Raw genomic sequence first — 21457 nt, 5'->3', positions numbered from 1 at the left:
AAAACCTTTTGATGTAAAAGTTTTGTTTGTTTTCTTAATATTTTAAAAATATATATTTTTTTGGTTTCAGAGAGGAAGAGAGAGAGATAGAAACATCAATGATGAGAGAGAATCATTGATCGGCTGCCTCCTGCACACCCCCCTCGAACCTGGGCATGCGCCAGAATCGAACCTGGGAACCTTCAGTCCTCAGGCCAATGCTCTATTCACTGAGCCAAACTGGCTAGGGCTGTTTTCTTAATATTGAGCACCCTTTTCTATAAGTTAGTTTTTCATGGAGAAATAACTGATTGCATACATTTTGTCTATCCACTAAATAAATTCAAGGCTTAATTTTCTGAATCGGATAATGGCTCACCACTGAGATTTGAATTGTAATGAATCCAGTGATAAGGATTTTCTCTGATGGATCCCAAAGTTCGTCAGAATGTTTAATGTCAAGATGTAAAAGCCTGTAAGGTGTTTGAATTCCCTCAGTTCCCATCTCACAATTGAGATTGTAAAGTCCACAATTCCCCTCATTTTCCTAGAATTAAATTTGCATTCAGAATTGTTCAATGATTATTTTTTTTGTGATGATGGTTTATTTCCTGAAATCAAAGTGGCTTTCATAATAATTCTTTAATGTCAGGGTTTAGGGTTGTATAAACTTTGTCGTCTTGTCTGGATTTTCACTGAGAACGACCTTCTCTTGATCGTCTTCTAGATCCTGATTAGGAAGAAAAGAGAACATATAGATAATAAATGTAATGAAATATTAGAGTTTAAAAATATGATATTCTATGTATAACTATATCTATAAAAGACCATAGCTTATATAATAAAAGGCTAATATGCAAATTGACTGAACGGCAGAATGACCAGCAGAACGACAGTTCTCTGTGAAGTGCACTGACCACCAGGGGGAAGACACAATACAGGAGCTTCCCCCTGGTGGTAAGTGCAGTCCCACAGGGGGAGCACCGCTCAGCCAGAAGCTGGGCTCATGCTGGCAAGCACAGCGGCGGTGGTGGGAGCCTCTCCCACCTCCGCAGCAGCACTACAGATGTCTGACTGGCAGCTTAGGCCTAAGTCGCCAGTTGGACATCCTCTGAGGGCTCCCAGACTGCGAGAAGGCACAGGCCAGGTTGAGGGACCCTCGTCCCCACCCCCCTGCCGAGTGCATGAATTTCAAGCACTGCGCCTCTAGTTTCTTAATAATATCCTTCATTTATGATGATAAAATCAAGGTTATACTTTGTATAAAGGTATATGAAAATGATAATTTAAAGTGGTGATTTTAGTTCTCTAGAAAATTTGAATGAATTTGAAAGTTCAGAAGAAATCCCTGATAAATTTTAATTAAAAATTACATGTACCATTGATTATTTAATTTCAAATGTCTGTATTGGATTAGCTTAAAATCAGATATGCCCATAATGCATTTGTAAGACTTGGAACTTCTTTTGACTACCAGTATGTAATTATTTTAGAAATTCCAAATTTATAATTTATTCCAAGTTCCATAAGGGGAATCTTTGATTTTTTAATGTATTAGAATGTAAGGTAACCTAAGTGGAAGATTAGAAAGTGAACATAAACATAGTTATAAAGAATATGATAGTGCATGGGATGTAAATTATGTATATGTAATCTACACATGATATCAAAATTTTGAACAGTTATATTAACAATCGTCTGTATGTGGACAGTGTTTATACTTCAACTCTAGTCTCATCTCAAAAAATAACATTTTACAAAGTTCAGATCCTCCTTTCTTACTTTTGTTCAGCTCTGATATTTAAGGATTTCTTTCCATATTAACTCTATTTGAATTTTCCTAAAGGGTTCAATGTATCTAGCACTTTAGATGAGTATAATTACTTTTTCCTTAATATTTGTTATTCTTAGATTTTACTAATAGTGCAGAATATAAACAATTTATCTTCTTGATATCAAAATATTCTACCCCCATTGGCTAACTGTTCTCCCTAATAGACAACAAAGTCCAATAAAATATATGAAAGCACTCTCCTTTTCTTTGGTTTCTTTTAACAACACATGTGTTACAAATGTACATTACTATAGTTAATACATTTACCTTGCACTCTTTTGTTGTCTTGTATCTTCCTCACAGGTGTGTCTAAAATTAAATAGTTGTAGTTAGAAAAACTTTGAAACTATGGCCAGCATCAGACAGAAAACCACAATTAAGCAGAAAAGTATAAAATTTTAAATAAACATCACTTAAGTGTGTAGATTTTCTTTTGGAATAGTGAATTTCACAAACATGAGACTTGCATTGGTAACAGACAAAACAGAAACTTATTTTCCATGTATCATAATGAATTTTCACCATTTGCAAAATATTTTGTTTCATTGTGGCATTTGGAGCTCTGTATAATGTGCCACTTCTACAAAGAGTACATAGCTTACATGATTTTTTCACTCTTTTTGTAAAAAGCATGACTATGATGAAGAGATATTTCACATTATATAAAGTTTAGCAGAAGTATCTTCCTAGGGATATCCACTCATTACTATTTATAATGTTATCAGACTTTTGCCTCTGTGAATTATCATTGTAAATTAATTCATGATTACCTTTTAGTACATGAGGACAACAAAGTATCATTTGGCTAATAACTCTAGAAATAAAAAAAAAAGCAATTCAGAAAATGTGTGCCTACATATCTCCAGATTTACTTCTAATCCTGAAAGACTATTAAAAAAAACCTAGTTAAAAATAATAAGAAAATTATTTTTAAGAATTTCAAGTGTCTATAACTGTGTAGTTTTGGGCTTTTTCAGTTGTAAAATATTTCTCAATTCCCTTATTTTTCTTGTACTTCATCAATAAGCTCTACCTGGAAGGCCTAATGTCCTGTTTTCTCTCAATCTTTAATTTCTTTATTGATTAAGGTATTACATATGTGACCTCATTCCCCTCATAAACCCCCCCCCACTTATGCCCTCGCCCCCCTGTTGTCTGTGTCCATTAGTTGGGCTTATATGTATGCATACAAGTCCTTTGGTTGATATCTCCCCCTTACCCCCACCCTCCCCTACTTTCCCTCTGAGGTTTGACAGTCTTATTGCTGCTTCTCTGTCTCTGGATCTATCCCTTTTCATCAGCCTATGTTGTTCACTATATTCCACAAATGAGTGAGATCATGTGGTATTTGTCTTTCTCTGACTGGCTTATTTCACTTAGCATAGTGCTCTCCAGTTCCATCCATGCTGTTGCAAATGGTAAGAACTCGTTTTTTACCACAGCGTAACATTCCATTGTGTAGATGTACCACAGTTTTTTAATCGACTCACCTGCTGATGGGCACTTAGGCTCTTTCCAATCTTAGCTATGGTGAATTGTACTGCTATGAACATAGGGATACATATATCCTTTCTGATTGGTGCTTCTAGCTTCTTGGGATATATTCCTAGAAGTGGGATCACTGGGTCAAATGGGAGTTCCATTTTTAGTGAGTCCATTATATGCTCTTGCCTCCTCTGTTGAATATTAATTGGGCATAGTGGTTTGGGTACTGTTCTCTACAGTGGCTGCACCTGTCTGCATTCCCACCAGCAGTGCAAAAGGGTACCTTTTTCTCCACATCCTCTCCAACACTTGTGGTTTGTTGATTTGTTGATGATAGCCATTCTGACAGGAGTGAGATGATACCGTGTTGTTGTTTTGATTTGCATCTCTCGTATAATTAGTGACTTTGAGCATGTTTTCATATGTCTTTCGGCCTTCTGTATGTCCTCTTTCAAAAAGTGTCTATTTAGGTCTGTTGCCCTTTTTTTTTGATTGGATTGTTTATCTTCCTTTTATTAAATTGTATGAGTTCCCTGTAAATGCTGGAGATTAAACCCTTATCAGGGATAACATTAGCAAATATGTTCTCCCATGCAGTGGGCTTTCTTCTTGGTTTGTTGATGGTTTCCTTTGCTGTGCAAAAGCTTTTTATTTTGATGTAGTCCCATTTGTTTATTTTCTCTTTAGTTTCCATTGCCCTAGGAGCATTATCAGAGAAGAAATTCCTTCGGCATATGTCTGTGATTGTGCTGCCTGTGGATTCCTCTAGTATTTTTATGGTTTCCCATCTTACGTTTAAGTCCTTTATTCATTTTGAGTTTATTTATGTGTAAGGTGTAAGTTGGTGGTTTAGTTTCATCTTTTTGCATGTATCTGTCCAATTTTCCCAACACAATTTATTGAAGAGACTGTCTTGACTCCATTGTATGCTCTTGCCTCCTCTGTCGAATATTAATTGGGCGGAGTGGTTTGGGTCGATTTCTGGGTTCTCTACTCTGTTCCATTGATCTATATGTCTGTTCTTGTGCCAGTACCAAGCTGTTTTAAGAACAGTGGCTTTGTAATACAGCTTGATATCTGGTATTGAGATCCCACCTACTTTGTTCTTCTTTCTCAGGATCGCTGCAGCTATTCGAGGTCTTTTTTTATTCCACATGAATTTTTGGAATGTTCGTTCTAGATCTGTGAAATATGCCATTGGTAATTTAATGGGGATTGCATTGAATCTATAGATTGCTTTGGGTAGTATAGACATTTTGATGATGTTGATTCTACCAATCCATGAACACGGTATGTTCTTCCATCTGTTTATGTCTTCCTCTATCTCTTTTTTCAGTGTCCTGTAGTTTTTTGAATATAGGAATTTTACCTCCTAAGTTAAGTTTATTGCTAGGTATCTTAATTTCTTTGGTGCAATGATAAATGGGATTGCTTTTGTAGTTTCTCTTTCTGTAAGTTCGCTATAGGTGTAAATAAATGCCATAGATTTCTTGGCATTAATTTTGTATCCTGCTACATTGCTGAATTTGTTTATTAAGTCTAATAATTTTTTGATGGAGTCTTTATGGTTTTCTATGTACAGTATCATCTCATCTGCAAATAAGGACAGTTTTACTTCTTCTTTTCCAATTTGGATGCTTTTTATTTCTTCTTGTCTGATCGCAATGGCTAGTACTTCCAGTACTATGTAGAACAGGAGTGGTGAGAGTGAGCATCCCTGTCTTGTTCCTGTTCTTAGGCAAAATGGTATAGTTTTTGACCATTGAGTATGATGTTGGTTGTGGTTGTGTCATATATGGTTTTTATTATGTTGAGGTATGATCCTTCCATTCCTACCTTGCTGAGAGTTGTTATCAAGAAAAGGTGTTGGATTTTGTAAAATGTTTTTCCTGCATCAATTGATATGACTATGTGATTTTTATCTCTCAATTTGTTTATGTGATAAATCACGTTGATTGATTTGTGGATATTGTACCATCCTTGCATCCCCAGGATAAATCCTACTTGGTCATAGTGTATTGCTGGATCCAATTTGCTAGAATTTTGTTGAGTATTTTGGCATCTATGTTCATGAAGGATATTGGCCTATAATTCTCCTTCATTGTGTTGTCTTTACCTGGTTTTGGTATTAGGGTGATGCTGGCTTCATAGAATGAGCTTGGAAGTGTTCCTTCCTCTTGAATTTTCTGGAATATTCTGAGGAGGATAGGTTTTAGTTCTTCCTTGAATGTTTGGTAAAACTCCCCTGTGAAGCCGTCTGGCCCCGGGCTTTTGTTTGCTGGGAGCTTTTTGATGACTGCTTCAATTTCTTCCATAGTTATTGGTCTATTGAGATTATTAGAATCTTCCTGATTGAGTTTTGGAAGGTTGTATTTTTCTAGGAATATGTCCATTTCCTCCAGATTGTCTAGTTTGTTGGAGTAGAGTTGTTCATAGTATTTTTTAACAATCCTTTGAATTTCTGTGGGGTCTGTTGTTATTTCGTCTCTTTCATTTCTGATTTTGTTTATTTGGCTCCTCTCTCTTTCTTTCTTGGTGAGTCTTGTTAGAGGTTCACCAATCCTGTTTATCCTTTCAAAGAACCAGCTCTTGGTTTCATTGATCTTTTGTATTGTTTTTTTTTTTTTTTTGGTCTCTATGTCATTTATTTCTGCTCTAATCTTTATTATCTCCTTCCTTCTGCTCACTCTGGGCTTTTCTTGTTGCTCTCTTTCTAATTCTTGGAGTTGTAGAGTTAGATGATTTACTATCATATTTTCTTGTTTTTTAGGTAGGCCTGTAGAGCTATAAACTTCCCTCTCAGGACTGCTTTCATTGTGTCCCATAAATTTTGGATTGTTGTGTTTTTATTGTCATTAGTTTAACGGATGTTTTTAATTTCTTCTCTGATCTCATTGGTAACCCAATTATTATTTAGTAGCATGCTATTCAGCTTCCAAGTGTTTGAGTATTTGGGGTTGTTTTTATTGTAGTTAATTTTTAATATTATGCCATTGTGGTCTGAGAAGATGCTTGGTATAATTTCAATCTTCTTGAATTTGGGGAGACTTTGCTTGTGACCAAATATGTGGTCTATTTTTGAAAATGTCCCATGTGCACTTGAGAAGAATGTATATTCCTTGTCTTTGTTTTGAAATGTTCTGAAGATGTCAATTAAGTCTATTTGATCTAGAGAGTCATTTAGGATTGCTGTTACTTTGTTGATTTTTTGTCTAGAGGATTTATTCAGTGATGTCAGTGGTGTGTTTAAGTCCCCTACTATGATTGTATTGTTGTAAATCTCTCCCTTGATATCTTCCAGGAGTTTTTTTTATGTATTTGGGTGCTCCTGCATTGGGTGTGTATATGTTTATCAGGGTTATATCCTCTTGTTGTATCGATCCCTTTAGTACTATGAAGTAGCCTTCCTTATCGCTTGTTATGGCCTTCATTTTGAGGTCTATTTTGTCAGATATAAGTATTGCTACCCCAGCTTTTTTTTTCATTTCCATTTGCCTGAAAGATATTTTTCCATCCCTTCACTTTCACCTTCTTCTGAGGTGGGTTTCTTGTAGACAGCATATATATGGGTCATGTGTTTTTATCCATTCAGCCACTTAATATCTTTTGATTGGACCTTTTAGTTCATTTATGTTTAAAGTTATTATTGAAATGTACTTGTTTGTAGTCATTTCTATTTTTGTGCCTGTGTTCTTTCTTACCTTTTTATTTCTTCTTTTTACAGCATTCCCTTTAGCATTTCTTGCATTGCTGGCTTGGTAATGATAAACTCCCTTAGCGTTTTTTTTATCTGTGAAACTCTTAATTTCCCCTTCAATTTTGATTGATAGTCTTGCTGGATAGAGAATTCTTGGATTCAGACCTTTGCTTTGCAACACTTTGTATACCTCCTTCCATTCCCTTCTAGCTTGATGTTTTTCTGTTGAGAAATCATTTGATAATCTGATGGGGGATCCTTTGTAGGTAACTCTCTGTCTCTCTCTTGCAGCCTTTAAGATTCTCTCTTTTTCGTGAAGATTTGCCATTGTAATTATGACATGTCTTGTTGTGGGTCTTTTGGGATTCCTCTTGCTTGGGACTCTCTGTACTTGTGTAACTTTTTTCTTTCCCATATCTGGGAAGTTTTCTGTCATTATTTCTTCAAATAGATTTTCTAATCCTTGTTGCTCTTCTTGTTCTACTGTCAGCTCTATTATGCATATGTTACTTCGTTTCATGTTGTCCCAAAGCTCCCTTAGGATCTCCTCCTGCTTTTTAATTTTTTTTCTCCAGTTCCTGTTCAGATTGAGCTTGTTTCTCAACCTTATCTTCTAACTCACTAATTTGGTCCTCTGCTTCTTCTAGTCTACTGTTGAAACTTTCCCATGGTGTTTTTGATTGTAGCCATATCACTTTTCATTTCTTCCTGATTCTTGGATAGGTTGTTGATTTTCTCATCCATCCGGTGAATGAATTGTACAACCATTACTCTGAATTCATTTTCTGTCATGTTGCATGCTTCAATTTCACTAATTTCCTTTCTTGGCGACTCCTCATTTTCTTTCCTCTGGGGATTGTGTCGTCTCCCCATTTTGACTATCACCAGAAGGTTCAAACATCGAGTTGCGTGGGCCTGGGCCATGTGCAGTGGGAGCTTCGCACCATCATAGTGTTACTGAAGAGCTCCGACTCTAAGATGTGTGACTGTCGTGGGTTGGTGGGAACCAGGCTTGCTCAGAGTCAGCATTACCAGCACTCAGTGTGGCCTCCTGTGTGCACCTAGAATCAGGGACCCCGCCTGCACCGTGCTGAAACAGAGACCCCCCTGGCGTGCGTTGAAGATCGGAGCCCCTAGCTTAGTGCCAGGAGTCAGAGTTCCCCAAGAATCCAGTATCAGAGTCTCTGTTGCTTTGCACAGCCTCGTGCTGAGAATCAGGGTCCCTGTGTGCACATGCACCAAGAATTGGAGTCACTGGCTCTTCGTGTGAATGCACTGGGGATCAGGGATCCCAGGCGCAGGTGATAAGAAACAGAGTCAAGTCACTGGTGCTTAGTGCTGCCTCCAGCCTGGAGACTCAGGGTCCCGGTCAGCTTGGGGGACTTCAATGAACGGTTGCCCAGAATCAAAGTTTGTTGGCACTACCGCCCTGCATGGGCTTCGGGTTTGGTTGCCCGATTGCCCTGCGGGGAACAAATTCCCAGTGTCTGAGCACTCCTAGGCTCAAGTTCCTGCAGAGGTGCTGTGGGGAACAGGTTCCCAGTGTCTGCAAGCTCTCAGGCTCAAATTCCTGCATTTGCAGATGCTGTGCGAGGGGCCGGTCTGTCAGTTACTATGGTGCTCCCTGCGAGCCTGCTGGGAGGACAATGGGCTCTGTTACTCACAGAAATCTGCCACAGGGATGTCTGGATTCTTGGTGTCTGTGGGTCTGTAGCTGTGGTCGCAGGTCTCTGTCCCCAGTGGCTGCAGGGTCCTAGTTTGCATCTAAGACCAGACTGGGTGGTGCTGAGGCCAGGATCCTAGTCTCAAGCAGCTCTGTTTCTCAAGATGGCGTGGTCTCTGTACCCGCACTGGCCACCCAGGAGTGTCTTCACTGGGAGCGAGGCTCCGCTGTCTAAGACTGCCTGGTTTGGCAGCCCCTTGGAAGACCTGCAGAATCTAACTGTCCCTAGCTCATACACATACACACCACACACATCCACACACTCCTCTATCACTCCTTCGAGCTCTCACACTCTCCCTCCCTACCTTCCTGCAAGTCGCCATCTTCCTAATCCCTAACTTCCTGTTTTCACTTTGTTGTTGATCATTTGAGATCAAAGAGGTTCCTACAGTGACTTCATTTTTCAGCTTACCTTCATTTTTCTTCAAATTTTGACTTCATGATTTTTATAAATAATCTATATCAGATAATTAAGTCAAAGTTTTTCTAATATATATGCATATATAAAGTCTCTAACATATAATAATAAAAGCAAAATGTGCAAATTGCCTGAATGGCCAAACAGCAGAATGACCTTCTGGAGGACTTTCCAGACGAAGCTGGGGCTGCGGGGGCTGAGGCAGCAGCCGTTGGGGTGGCTGCAAGGGCCTACCCTTGCAAGGATTTCATGCATCAGGCCTCTAGTATTCCATAAAAGGTAAGGCATGAACCTGTCACCAACAGTAATTTTGGCTATATAACACCAAGTAAAAAGAAATATTTTAAATTTCTTTTTACAAATTTTAGTTCTATGTGGCAGATTTCCAACAAGTCTTTCTTTTCCACAGAATATATGATGTATATGATTTAACACCATATTAGTGCTCTAATAAAAATACAGAACTGTGGAAAACTTCCTTAAATTGGATAGTGGGGTAAAGTTTATGTGAGATAGGAAAGTCTGAATTACAGAATATGTTCCAATTGATAAATTTCTTAACTTTAAAAGTATTTGATAACAAAATATGTCTTATAAATATTGTCAAGAAAAAAAATGGGATCCAACCTTTAAATAGTGAATAAGACCATTTTTATAATGGACTTGTTAACTTCCAAATAAGTTATTGTACAATTTATAACAAGATCAGAGAAGTATTCACAACATTACTTTTCAAAATTAGCACTGACAGTTGGATTTTTTTTCTATTTACTTGATAGCATCCAATTGATGAACATCCAGTTAGTTAATTTGCTAATTCATTACTATTTTGGTATGACAATATCAAAATAAGTGTTCATCGTGGCAAACAAACATCTTTAGAAAAAAGTGTAAATGAAGTGCACAAAATCAGAGTTCCTCCCAGGGGAACTCTGCTATCTCAAACTGAATGAGAGTTGTAACAGGGCATGTTTAGAGAAGCAAAATGGTACCAACAAAGGCCCTTTCTCTACCACATGTTTTGTGAAACATGCAAAGCATGTCAGTTCAATTATTTGTGAGATTTTTGCATTTGTATTAATTTGGAAATTTAAAATAGGGTGTAAAATATTACTATATTGACCAGGTTAATGTTAATTGACCAAAATACTGATACTAGTTAGCATTACTGGGAGCTCATATGTGCTGAACATTATTCCAAGCACTTTTCATATATTAACTCATTTAGATGTAGGTAAACATTACTAGCCCCACTTTTCAGAAGAAGGAACCAAGACAAAAAATAAATAAATCAGCTAACTTAAGTTAGAGTTGGAGCCCAGATTGGGAGTCAGATCTACAACCTGATTCCCTATTGTCTAAAAAGGCCATAAATCTTTACAGGTTATATAGTCAGATTTGTCAAAACCTTCCATGACCTTTTTGGTTCCTTTCTCCATAGTTTGATATTCTTCCTTAATTACTTTAGTACTTTTGGTAAATGCAGTTCGGCCTAAGATAAGAATGAAAAACTTTATGCATTTTGTGAGAACATTTTTTTTAGTTAAGGAATCTAATGTATTTTAGTGAAAAATCATAATATTAGTACCCGAGGGGACCACTTAGTCATGACTTCAGTGATTGATACCCAATTCATAAAAATGTACCACAATATGAACAATTCAGATAGAAAACTCCAAGCTTAGAGATAAGGACCAGAGTTTGGATATAGATCAATTATCTAGATTCTCAAAGAAAAAAAGCCAGTCTTGCATGACCTATTTTTTTCTTTTAATTTCAGAGAGGAAGGGAGAGGGAGAGAGAGATAGAAACATCCATGATGAAAAAGAATCATTGATCGGCTACCTCCTGCATGCTCTCTACGGGGACTGAGCCCCAAACCCAGGCATGTGCTCTGACCAGAAATCGAACTGTGATCTCCTGGTTCATAGGTCAGTACTCAACCAATGAGCCACACTGGCTGGGCATGACCTAATTGTTATTAATACCAGCTTCTTTATAAATCAGTGTCTCTTAAGATCTAGGTAAGAGGACTCTTGTGATTCAGGGATGACCTAATGATTTTACAGGAATGGAAAAATAACTAGCATATCTAATCAATATTCAGATTGTACTAATAGCTATACTGATTATACTGATAAAAATAAAAACCTTGGAAATGTTTTAATAAAAATTTATGGTGTGGAATAGTGGAAACTGATGCTTTATAGATATGTAGAAAAACCATATAGTGGAAACTAAAGGAATCAACCTCTGCAATGAACAGAAACAGGAGTTAAGGAAGAGTCTATTAACTAAAAATAGAATATTATTAACTTGCAGCAGGTTATCTTCTTTTCTTGAGTAAAGCTATTCTTGAGAATGTAATTCATTGTTTATAATAGACTTATTAATGGGACTTTATTAAAGGGAAGAAAACATACTAACATAAAGTTTAAGCTTAAATAATTTAAAGCAATATACACAGGTACAGCTACTAACTGATTCATTCTCTAAAGATACATTAAAAGAAAAAGGAAATACTGCCATTCTACAATGCTATTTAGTGTGGCAAGGACTAAAAAATAAAAAAAAAAATTTAATTTAATCTTCAAAATGTCTTTGCCTCTTCACTCAAATGAATATATTTTCTTTGCAGATTATTAAGATTTTGGAGGTGGATGAGTGAATTCTGTATTAGATCTTACAGAAACCTTTGATTTCTTTAGAGCTTTGGCTGTGTCACATATCCTCTGCTGTCTGAAAGGAAATCTTACATATTTCAGATACATATCTTTCTATTGAGGGGAAATTCAATTATTGTTTGAATAAAAAATATTTATTTTTACTATTGCTGAACAGTTTTAACATTATGTAAGAGATTTTTATCTGTATTAAAATAAGGAATAAAAAAGCAATAATTATACATGGTCCCAAGATAATTTATATTTTCTTGGGTAGAGTGATACAATTTTTAAAAATTTAAGCAGGAAAAACCATCTGGACCATACTTTGGCTAAGCATTCTCAAATGTTCTCAATTCATGGTATATTTCAAGGAGAATATTTGATTTCTATAATAGTTTAATTACGTGTTTCTCTAAAACAACCTGTCAACATTTTATCTTTAATGAAATAAAATGGAAATTAATTTATTCAAATAAAAATTATCTGCATTATATTTATGACATTGCTATTTCTTCAAATAATTACTGTTCAGAGTTTGCACAAGATTCTGAATTCTTATTTTTCTCTTTTGCCTTTATAAGTAGGTCCTTTTAATGCCACAGACAGAGAACATTCCATACTTTAAAGATTAAGATTAATATTATATGCAAAATAATTTAGATTCCCAGGTATAGATTATCACACAGACTGTTAGAAGAAACAGATACACATTCCCAAGAATGTAGTTTTAGGAAAGAAAATTACTAAATGCATTGTTTTTTTTTCTAGATCTATGAGCTTAAAGATTCCATAAACATGCCTTGTATTATTGTTGTGGGAGCAGTGAATACATTTTTTAAAATATAAAATATATGTCAAGTTGGGTTTGTTCAAATAACTACCAATTTTAAAAGTTTCCCCTTTTCACATACTTAAAATACCCTTATAATTATGTGTGTCAAAGCAAAAAGATATTCAGTGCTCCTCAAGCTTTATACCATACTTTTTAAAGACTGCTTAAACTAGTTATAATTTATAGATATTAATTAAACTACCATTGAACAAATTAATCTGTTAAGATAACACATGATGCCATCTTTAAAAAAATTGTGAATGCTCAGTCTTTAAAAAGTTGAAGAATTCAGTCACCACACCTGTTAACGGGTTAGTTGTTTCTTTTTTACTAACCTCCCTGAAGCAGTCTTTTAATTTCTTCATCTTCAAGTAAATGACCATCACCACCTTCAATGAGTTTGGTGACTTTGGTGACCTCTGAGAGGGTACATGTTTATAACAGAAATTGGTTTATGTAGCAAGAAGACAGGAGACCTGATATAAACACATCTGCCCAACAATGAATTCCAGACCAACACTTGGTTCTTTCTCAGATTTTAGTGCTGTTTTTCAATAAACCTGTTTCCTTATAAATCTGTTGAACAATATATAACAAATATGTAACATAACAATCAATGTGACTGTCATTTAAGCTTCATTCTATATGTTTGAATTTTTTTCTCTTGTGTTGGTATAGAACTTAAAACAAAGAAATGATATAAAATTAAAAAAACACATATAAAGCCTCAAAGATTAGTCTTTACAGACAGCTTAGGTAAAGTCATATTCTTATTTTTTTAGTATGCTGACCTTCTTGCAACAATTTCTTCAGAGTTTCTTCTGTTTCTCTACCACCAGTAGTAATCCTAGTATATTTTATTTCAGGACCTAAAGGAAAGACAATAAAAAAATAGGACTAATACAGGGGTAGATTAACTTCCTCTGTAAAGGGCCAGATAGTAAACATTTTAAACTTTGTAGGTGATATGGCCTGTGTTGCAACTATTCAACTTAGTAGCTATAGTGTGAAAATATTCATGGATTCATGGACATTATATAAATGAATTAACACTACATTCCAATAAAACTTTATTATATAAGCAGGCGGCATGGGCCATAGTTGCTAATCACTCATTTAAACAAATACTTATAGAATAGTTGTATTCAGAATTTTAAGCTAATTTATTGGTGGGAGACTGATACAGAGGTTTACTGAAATTATTAATTGTTTTATACATACTTGCATATATTCTGGTATGTATATGTGTAGACCTCAAGATTAATGGAAAACCAAAAGAGGGAATGGTTTTGGTTCTAGGATATACTAATACATTATATAATGTGTATGAAGCACATAATAAAAACAAATTCTTATAGATTTGTCTGCAAATTTCCAACTCAGAGAAAAACATAGATTATACATTTAGAATAATATTATCCCTGCCAAAAAAATAGTTACTTCAATAACCACCATGAAAATGACAGTTTCTCTAATAATTATTTTTAATATATATTTTTATTATTGATAGTATTACAGATGTCTTCCACTTTCCCCCCATTTACCTCTCTCCTCCCAGCCTCTACCCACCCCTCCAGGTCTTCACCCCCCTATTGCCCCTGTCCATGAGCTATTCATGTAAGTATATATAAGTTCTTTGGTTTATCTCTTCTCATGTCCCTAATCCCCACACCAAGGTATGTTAGTCTGTCCCATGCCTCTATGCTTCAGGTCTTATATTGTTGGTCAATTTATTTTGTTCATTAGATTCTACAAATAAGTGAGATTGTGTAATATTTGTCTTTCTCAGTTTGGCTTATTTTGCTTAATATAATTCTATCCTGGTCCCTCCATGCTGTCCCAAAAGATAAGAGATCCCTCTTTTGTACTGCTGCATAGTATTCCATTGTGTAAATGTCCCAAACTTTTTTACCCATTAATCTACTAAACGCCACTTGGGCTGTTTCCAAATCTTAGCTATTGTAAATAATGCTTCTGTGAACAGAGGGGTGCATATGTTCTTTATGATTGTTGTTTTCAGGATATAATAATTCTTATAGAGATATTTTAGGATTAACTGTAGCTTGATTTTTATAATCCAAGGAACAGTTACATCTATGGAATTAAAGATTACCTGTAATGATTCGTTCTTCCCTTGTCTCTTTTTCAGTTATTTCCACAGGCACTCCATCAATGATTTTGGTGTATTTTTTAATAATTGGCTCTGAAATTAGGGGTAGAAAAATGCATTTGATTCATCACCTCATGGTGTCAAAAGCTAGACATTTTAATGAGTAAATGTATTTCTCAAAACAATACCATTTGGAATTTAATTATACAGTCAAAAGTCAGTTCTCCAACATCTCCCATCTCGAACAATTTGGTTCTTGACCAAGTAGTTCACAGAAAAATGTCTTGATTGTGAACAAAACTTCAGTTCTTGACCTAACAAACCTTTAATGCTGATATATCAGCATGACAAAAAGCATCTCTCAGCACCCAGCCAGTGTTGCTCAGTGGCTAAGCATCGACCTATGGACTGGGAGGTCACGGTTTGATTCCCAGTCAGGCCATATGCCCAAGATGCAGCTTGATTCCCAGTGTGGGGCGTGCAGGAGGCAGCTGATCAATGATTCTCTCTCATCATTGATGTTTCTATCTTTCTTTCTCTCCCTCTCCCTTCCTCTCTGAAATCAATAAAAATATATTAAAAACAAACAAACAACATCTCTCAAATTACAAACAAATGAGAGACTGTGAGAGTATGAGTCAGTTTACCACAAAACCTGTTGTTAACATCTCAGGAAATTGTGCTGGGAATATTTTTGTTGTTGTTTTGTTGCTGGCTAGATGGACAATTAGCACAATTTTAAAATATAAAGAGGCCATCAAGTGATGCTAAAGGTGTGAAAGTGCTCATGAAACAATGATCTCAGGCAATTGAAGAGATAGAAATATTTTTGTTGATTTGTATAAAGAAAAAGCAGTTAGCTGGTGCTAGCATTTCAGAGGCAATGATTTGTGGAAAAGGGAAGATGCTGTATACTGACCTGAAAGACACCCCTGGAATGAGTGCTGAAAGTGGTTCCTTTAAGGCTAGTAGAGGGTGGTTCGATAAATTTAAGAAAAAAAGTGTTTATTTATAGAATAAATAGTACATTAGACATGTACTCTATATAAGAAAGGATACAACAGGGAATTATTTGGGAGTCTAGAATGAATTAATTCAATTTAATTCTTTCTAATCAGAAAAAATGATTCTGTTTTTGAACAAATTGTTTCTCGAACAGCCTTCTGGAATGAATTAAGTTTGAGAATCAAGATTCCACTGCAATAATTTTGGGAACACAACTCAAATAAATTCAGATCAACAGATGTCTGAAAACTCATAATTGTGTCCTGAATCTTGGGTAAGGGCAAAGGCCATCTAGTAAACTAACTCTCCATGTCATATTTGTTTCCTGACTGTGGAATGAGTATTTAGTGAGAATCCAGAGAGTTCTACATTATTAGAATGAGAACTCTATGATAATCTTAACAGTGGCTTACTAGTCAGTCTAATACAATGGGATTTTTTCTTCTAAGTCCAATATGTCCTTTTGTTGAAATTATTGTCATCATTATATTTCACAATTATCACTGCATATAGAGAAATAATGACAGTTTTGTTGAACATGGTGGCTTAATGGTTAAATTAATTCCAACTAGATCAATTAAAGGGCATTTATGTTTTATTTGACAGGTTAATAAGAACCCATAACTGAGAAAAGTATTCCCATGATTTACATAAAACAAAAACCAAGAGGAAACATCAGATGTTCAATATATTTAAACCAATTCCTGTGATTAAAATAATCACAGAGATCCCAACTAGGCACTAGGAAACACATACATAACGCACCTCCATGGATTATTTCAGTTACTGTTTCACCTTCCTTAATCAGTCTGAATTTAGGTTCACCTTCAATTTTCATCTTTGTTATTGTGGGTCCTGAGACATTGTTTTAGGAAACAAATTATCATGTTAAGTAGTCCTTTAAATTTACCAGGACGATAAATTTATTTCAACATTTGGTATTACTCAAACATGAAAGTGATTTCAGGGTTTATGAATTCAGTTTTAAACAATTCCCATTTTTTTCAAATTAGGAAGTATTTGTTATTCATTAAAATTACTTTCATCTGTAAGAGGGCTTAAATTGATTTGTAAATACATCCATTCATTCGTAGTTATAAAGTATGATCACATAAAATATGTGACTATATTTTGTGAATCATATAGTATATACAAATTTGAGTTGTTCTAATTATTGCTAGTGTTATTTTACCATACTGAGATTGTCTATTACTACTTCTTTATTAAATTTTAATTACTGACTATCTTACACTTTTTAATCCAATGAGCATAAGATTGAACATTTAAAAATCCCAAATTTATGCCTACTTTTAAGATACTAAATTTCAGGCTTTATGGCTAAAAGAATTTGAGTACTTACCTTCTATATGTGAATGATGCAAAAATTTACTAAGTAATAAACAGTCCTTCAAATGCAAAAGTTAAATGTGTTGTATTTGACTTGCAAAATGATTTTGCTTCAGTAGAAAATATTTTTGAATGTTAGAAAGTTGATTACTACATTAGTTAATCAAGACTATTTCATAGAGGAGAAGAAAAATAAAGTTCAGTACATTTAACTTATTCTGTAACAACCTTCAACAGCTGAGGGTAACTATATTTGCTTATCTTTGAGAGGATTTATTTGCTTTGTCCAGAAATTCTCAATTACCCAGAATTAAATAGTCTAGAACAAAATAAAATGAGGAAAACAAAAGTATAGTTATTTTAAACAATAAATATTTCACACCATGATAATTGATCTATAGGGATACTGAGTATCAAAACATAAGGCCAGATTTTTAAAGTATAGATATTTCAAAAGAAAAGTACACTTAAGGTTTTTAAACATAGGAAATGAGTTAATAAATCATCTGACTCGACATTTCTTTAAAGGAACTTAAACTGATATTTCAGAAATATCCTTTATAGTGAAGCTCTATGAAGGCAAGGTTTTTCATCAAAAATATTTCTTTTTCATATTTACTTCCAGCATTTAGGAGAGTAACCAGCACAAGAACTGCTCAATAAGTATGTATTGAATTGAATTTCCATTGATTTATTCTTTATTCTGAAATTTGGTTAAGTATTCTTTTTTAAAATAAGAAACATCTTGGAGTCTAATTTATTTAGTGAGAATTCAATAATCATCAGTATATCTTCAAAAGTGCAAACAATGAGAAGGAAATATCAGTATCATTTTAGAGCAGGACAATTATAAATGGCTGCCAAGATAAGCATTTGTCAAGTCACCACATTAAGATGGTTAGACACAGAAATGAAATTTTATTGAGGTCTGACTCTTAGTAATAATTAAAATACATTAGATAAAGGTGGCGCAAAGATATTGAAGCTGGCTAACATAGACAGTAAGTATAAAGAGAAAAGTGAGTGCTTAATGTTCTAGTCTGAAACGTCAGGAGAAATGTTTAACTCATACATATGAGTTCAGGGTTAGAACTAAGGATTCTAAGATTTGACTCACTACACCAGCTATTTATTCCTTCTTCTATTTCAAAATATATTATGTATGGTTGTAATTTTAAGTTTTCATCAACGTACAGCTTCTGTACTCTCTTAAGTTGTTGGATGAAAAATGCCTGCACTTTTTGGAAGAGTTTTTTGTAATAGTATAAAAGAGATCCATGTGGGGAGATTGGAAATGAAGCTGCAAAAAAAGAGTATATTCTCTGAAGGAATCGAACTGCAGCAAAAATGCTCAGCGTTTATTTGTTTAGTGAATATCTGGGTACTAATGCTAATGCAATAGCCCATTAGGTTCATGTGAAACTACTGTTTTCTCAGTCCAGAACAAGCAAATGTACTGAAAGTATTAGAACTGCACAATCCACTCTGTGAAATAATTTGCATTCCCTATTCTTCAATAACACAAGCATGCCATTTGTATAGAAATATTTAGCATGTTAGTTTAAAAAAGAATGTAGATACATTCATAGAAATCAGTCTATTATATGGGCTTTTTTCACAGTAAAAGGAAACATGTATAACATTGATTTTTACCTTCAGTTTTGATAATAGGCTGAAGACTGCCTTCAATCACTTTAATTTTTGGTTCTACAACTTTGGTTATAATTTTAGTAGCTGAAAGTATAGAAAGTGGAACATAAATGATGCTTATATATCAACAACCTGAATAAAACAGTTTTTTTTGTTTGTTTTTGTTTTGTTTGTTTTTGCTAGGTACTGAGGTATCAGATACAGTAATATGTTCATACAGAAGATGCAGGAAATATTCATTGTACATTATCTAGTAGTATCTTCTTATGGCCAGATGTTGTACTCTGAAGTCCAGGCACTTGGATTTGTTCCAGTGAAATATAGACTCACTAAGTGGGAAATTCTATCTAGAAATCTCTTATTTTGAACTGCACCACTAAAGCTATTTACCTTCTTTTATACTTCTTGAAAATATTGACTACATAGCAACAGAAGACAATAAATATATTTAATTTCATGCAATTCATAATATCTCAAATTGCATTGTTGAATTCTTTCTCAATTAGAAAAAAATTAAAATAAAAGGCAAAATATTTTTCATGCATTTTATAACATTAATCTAGAGAGGAAAATAGAAAAATAGCTCAGCATACTTAAAAGTAAAAATAAATCTCAGCCAGTCAGATGAGCTCTATGCAACAAACATTATATGATCACTAGAGGCCCAGTGCACAAAATTTGTGCACGGGAGGGGGAGGGGTCCCCTCAGCCCAGCCTGCACCTTCTCCAATCCGGGACCCCTCGGGAGATGTCCAACTGCTGGTTTAGTCTCACAATCAGGGACCGCTGGCTCCTAACTGCTCACCTGCCTGCCTGCCTGATCGCCCCTAACTGCACCCCTGCTGGCCTGGTTGCCCCCAACTACTCCCCCCACCCCCCTGGCCTGGTTGCCTCCAACTGCTCCCCCTGCCAGCCTTGTTGCCCCACACAGCCTGCTGTTTGGTCATTACTGTTACTGTGACAGTGTCCTGGACAATTTGCATATTCCTCTATTATTAGTATAGATTATTTAAGTTACAAGCTACAATATCATTAATTTTTATCATCATCATCTTTTTTAAAATTTAAAGGTATGTATTTTGAATGAATGTCATCCACCCAACTAAGATAATAATGTGTAAAATTTATTTAAGATAGTAGCCAACTTTTTGGTTGGTTTTTGTTTGTACAGATTAACTAAAAATGAGCCTCTGGAGCCTCATAAGCAGAGTTACTGGCTTTTTGTAACTTCTAATTAGAGTCCTTTAAAGATGGCTCCATTAGATAACATGCTGCACTAAAGCTACTTGTGCATTCATAACAGATATATTGACATTTTAAAGGTGAGGTGTTAGCATAGTTTGGGTTTCTGTAACATTCTCACCTCAGTTTTATGAGATGTTTATTTGTATCCACTTTTGAACTAAGATGGCTTCTAGGCCTTAATTGTGACCATGTTTCAGTCATATCAAAATTTTATGTCTTGAGATCTCAAATTATAAAGCTCTAAGGCATAATAAATCTGTGTCCAATTATTGGTTTCACAGCTAGTCCTACCATAGAGAAACCTTACCATGAAGATCAAATACAGAGGTCATATCCATTGCTACTTTCAAAATGAGTTAATTACTTTTACCTCAAATTTTTACTTCATACTAAGGAACTGGAAGTTTAGGGCGTTTAGTTGATTGTTAGTTTTGTTTCAATCACACTTTCCTGAAGGCAAATAGTTCTGACAGGTCACCAGCCAAAGATTAAATACTGATTTTATTACTCTTTACCTCAATATATTTGACAAAATTGCTAAACAGCAGTCCCCCCCAAAATTAGGATGTATAGTATTTTAGGGACCAGAATAATATGAGCAAGCATATTAAATAAATTTTATAGACCAGTCAATAAATAAACATAAAAAATAAATTTTTGGTTTAATTAGTCTCTACCTCTATTTGATGTATGCTTCTAAATAACAGCCTACCCATCTAATGTTAAGGAGGAGTTAAAGAAACATTTGACATCAGAATGTAAATATCAAAGCTATTTCAAGACATTGAGTAGGAAGATGAGATTTACTAGACTTGCATAATTTCATAAAGTGTAACATTCTCTGTGAGTGAGGATCTAATTTCAGTAAAGGAAAATATAGGAATTATAGATGGTGGCTCATTGTAAGCAAAATATTACATTGACATATATGGAAAGTGGTGAATTTATTATGGATTAAATAGGAAAAGTAAAAAATAAGTAATGCACATATATATCTTTAGTAGAGAAAGATGACATAACATTTCCGATGAATAGAGCCCATAAAGATTCTTTAATTTTTTATGAAATATTAGAGGCCCGGTGCACGAAATTCATGCATGAAGGGGGTTCCCCTCAGCCCAGCCTGCACCCTCTCCAATCTGGGACCCCTCGGGGGATGTCTGACTGCTGGTTTAGGCCCGATCCCGGGGATTGGGCTTAAACCGGCAGTTGGACATCCTTCTCACAATACTGGACCACTGGCTCCTAATTGCTCACCTGCCTGGCTGCCAGGTTACCCCCAACTGCCCCCCCTGCTGGCCTGTCACCCACAACTGTCCCCCTTTGCTGGCCTGGTTGCCCCTAACTGCTTTGCCCCCTGCCGGCCTGGTCGCCTCTTATTGCACCCCCCTGCTGGCCTGGTCACCCCCAACTGCCCCCTCTACCGGGCTGGTTGCCCCTAACTGCTCCCCTGCCAGCCTTGTTGT

The 21457-nt window shown here is 35.3% G+C and overlaps 1 protein-coding gene across 1 annotated transcript in view; it reads right to left on the bottom strand.

Moving 5' to 3' along the window:
- Positions 1-522: 522 nt before the first annotated feature.
- The window catches only part of POSTN (periostin), a 49739-nt gene continuing 28804 nt past the window's right edge, over positions 523-21457 (bottom strand). Inside the window, exons 17-23 of the mRNA XM_014452967.2 lie at positions 18750-18830; positions 16515-16604; positions 14748-14837; positions 13426-13503; positions 12970-13053; positions 2081-2122; positions 523-709 (exon numbers count right to left, since the gene is read on the bottom strand). Coding sequence (XP_014308453.1) covers positions 672-709; positions 2081-2122; positions 12970-13053; positions 13426-13503; positions 14748-14837; positions 16515-16604; positions 18750-18830 — 503 coding nt within the window. The 3' untranslated portion in view covers positions 523-671. The remainder of the gene's footprint in view (positions 710-2080; positions 2123-12969; positions 13054-13425; positions 13504-14747; positions 14838-16514; positions 16605-18749; positions 18831-21457) is intronic.

This window comes from Myotis lucifugus, unplaced genomic scaffold (assembly GCF_000147115.1).
Source record: "Myotis lucifugus unplaced genomic scaffold, Myoluc2.0 scaffold_19, whole genome shotgun sequence".
NCBI classification, from domain to species: Eukaryota; Metazoa; Chordata; class Mammalia; order Chiroptera; family Vespertilionidae; genus Myotis; species Myotis lucifugus.
Note: the sequence above shows the minus strand (reverse complement) of the source record. Positions and strands in the feature narration are given on the sequence as shown.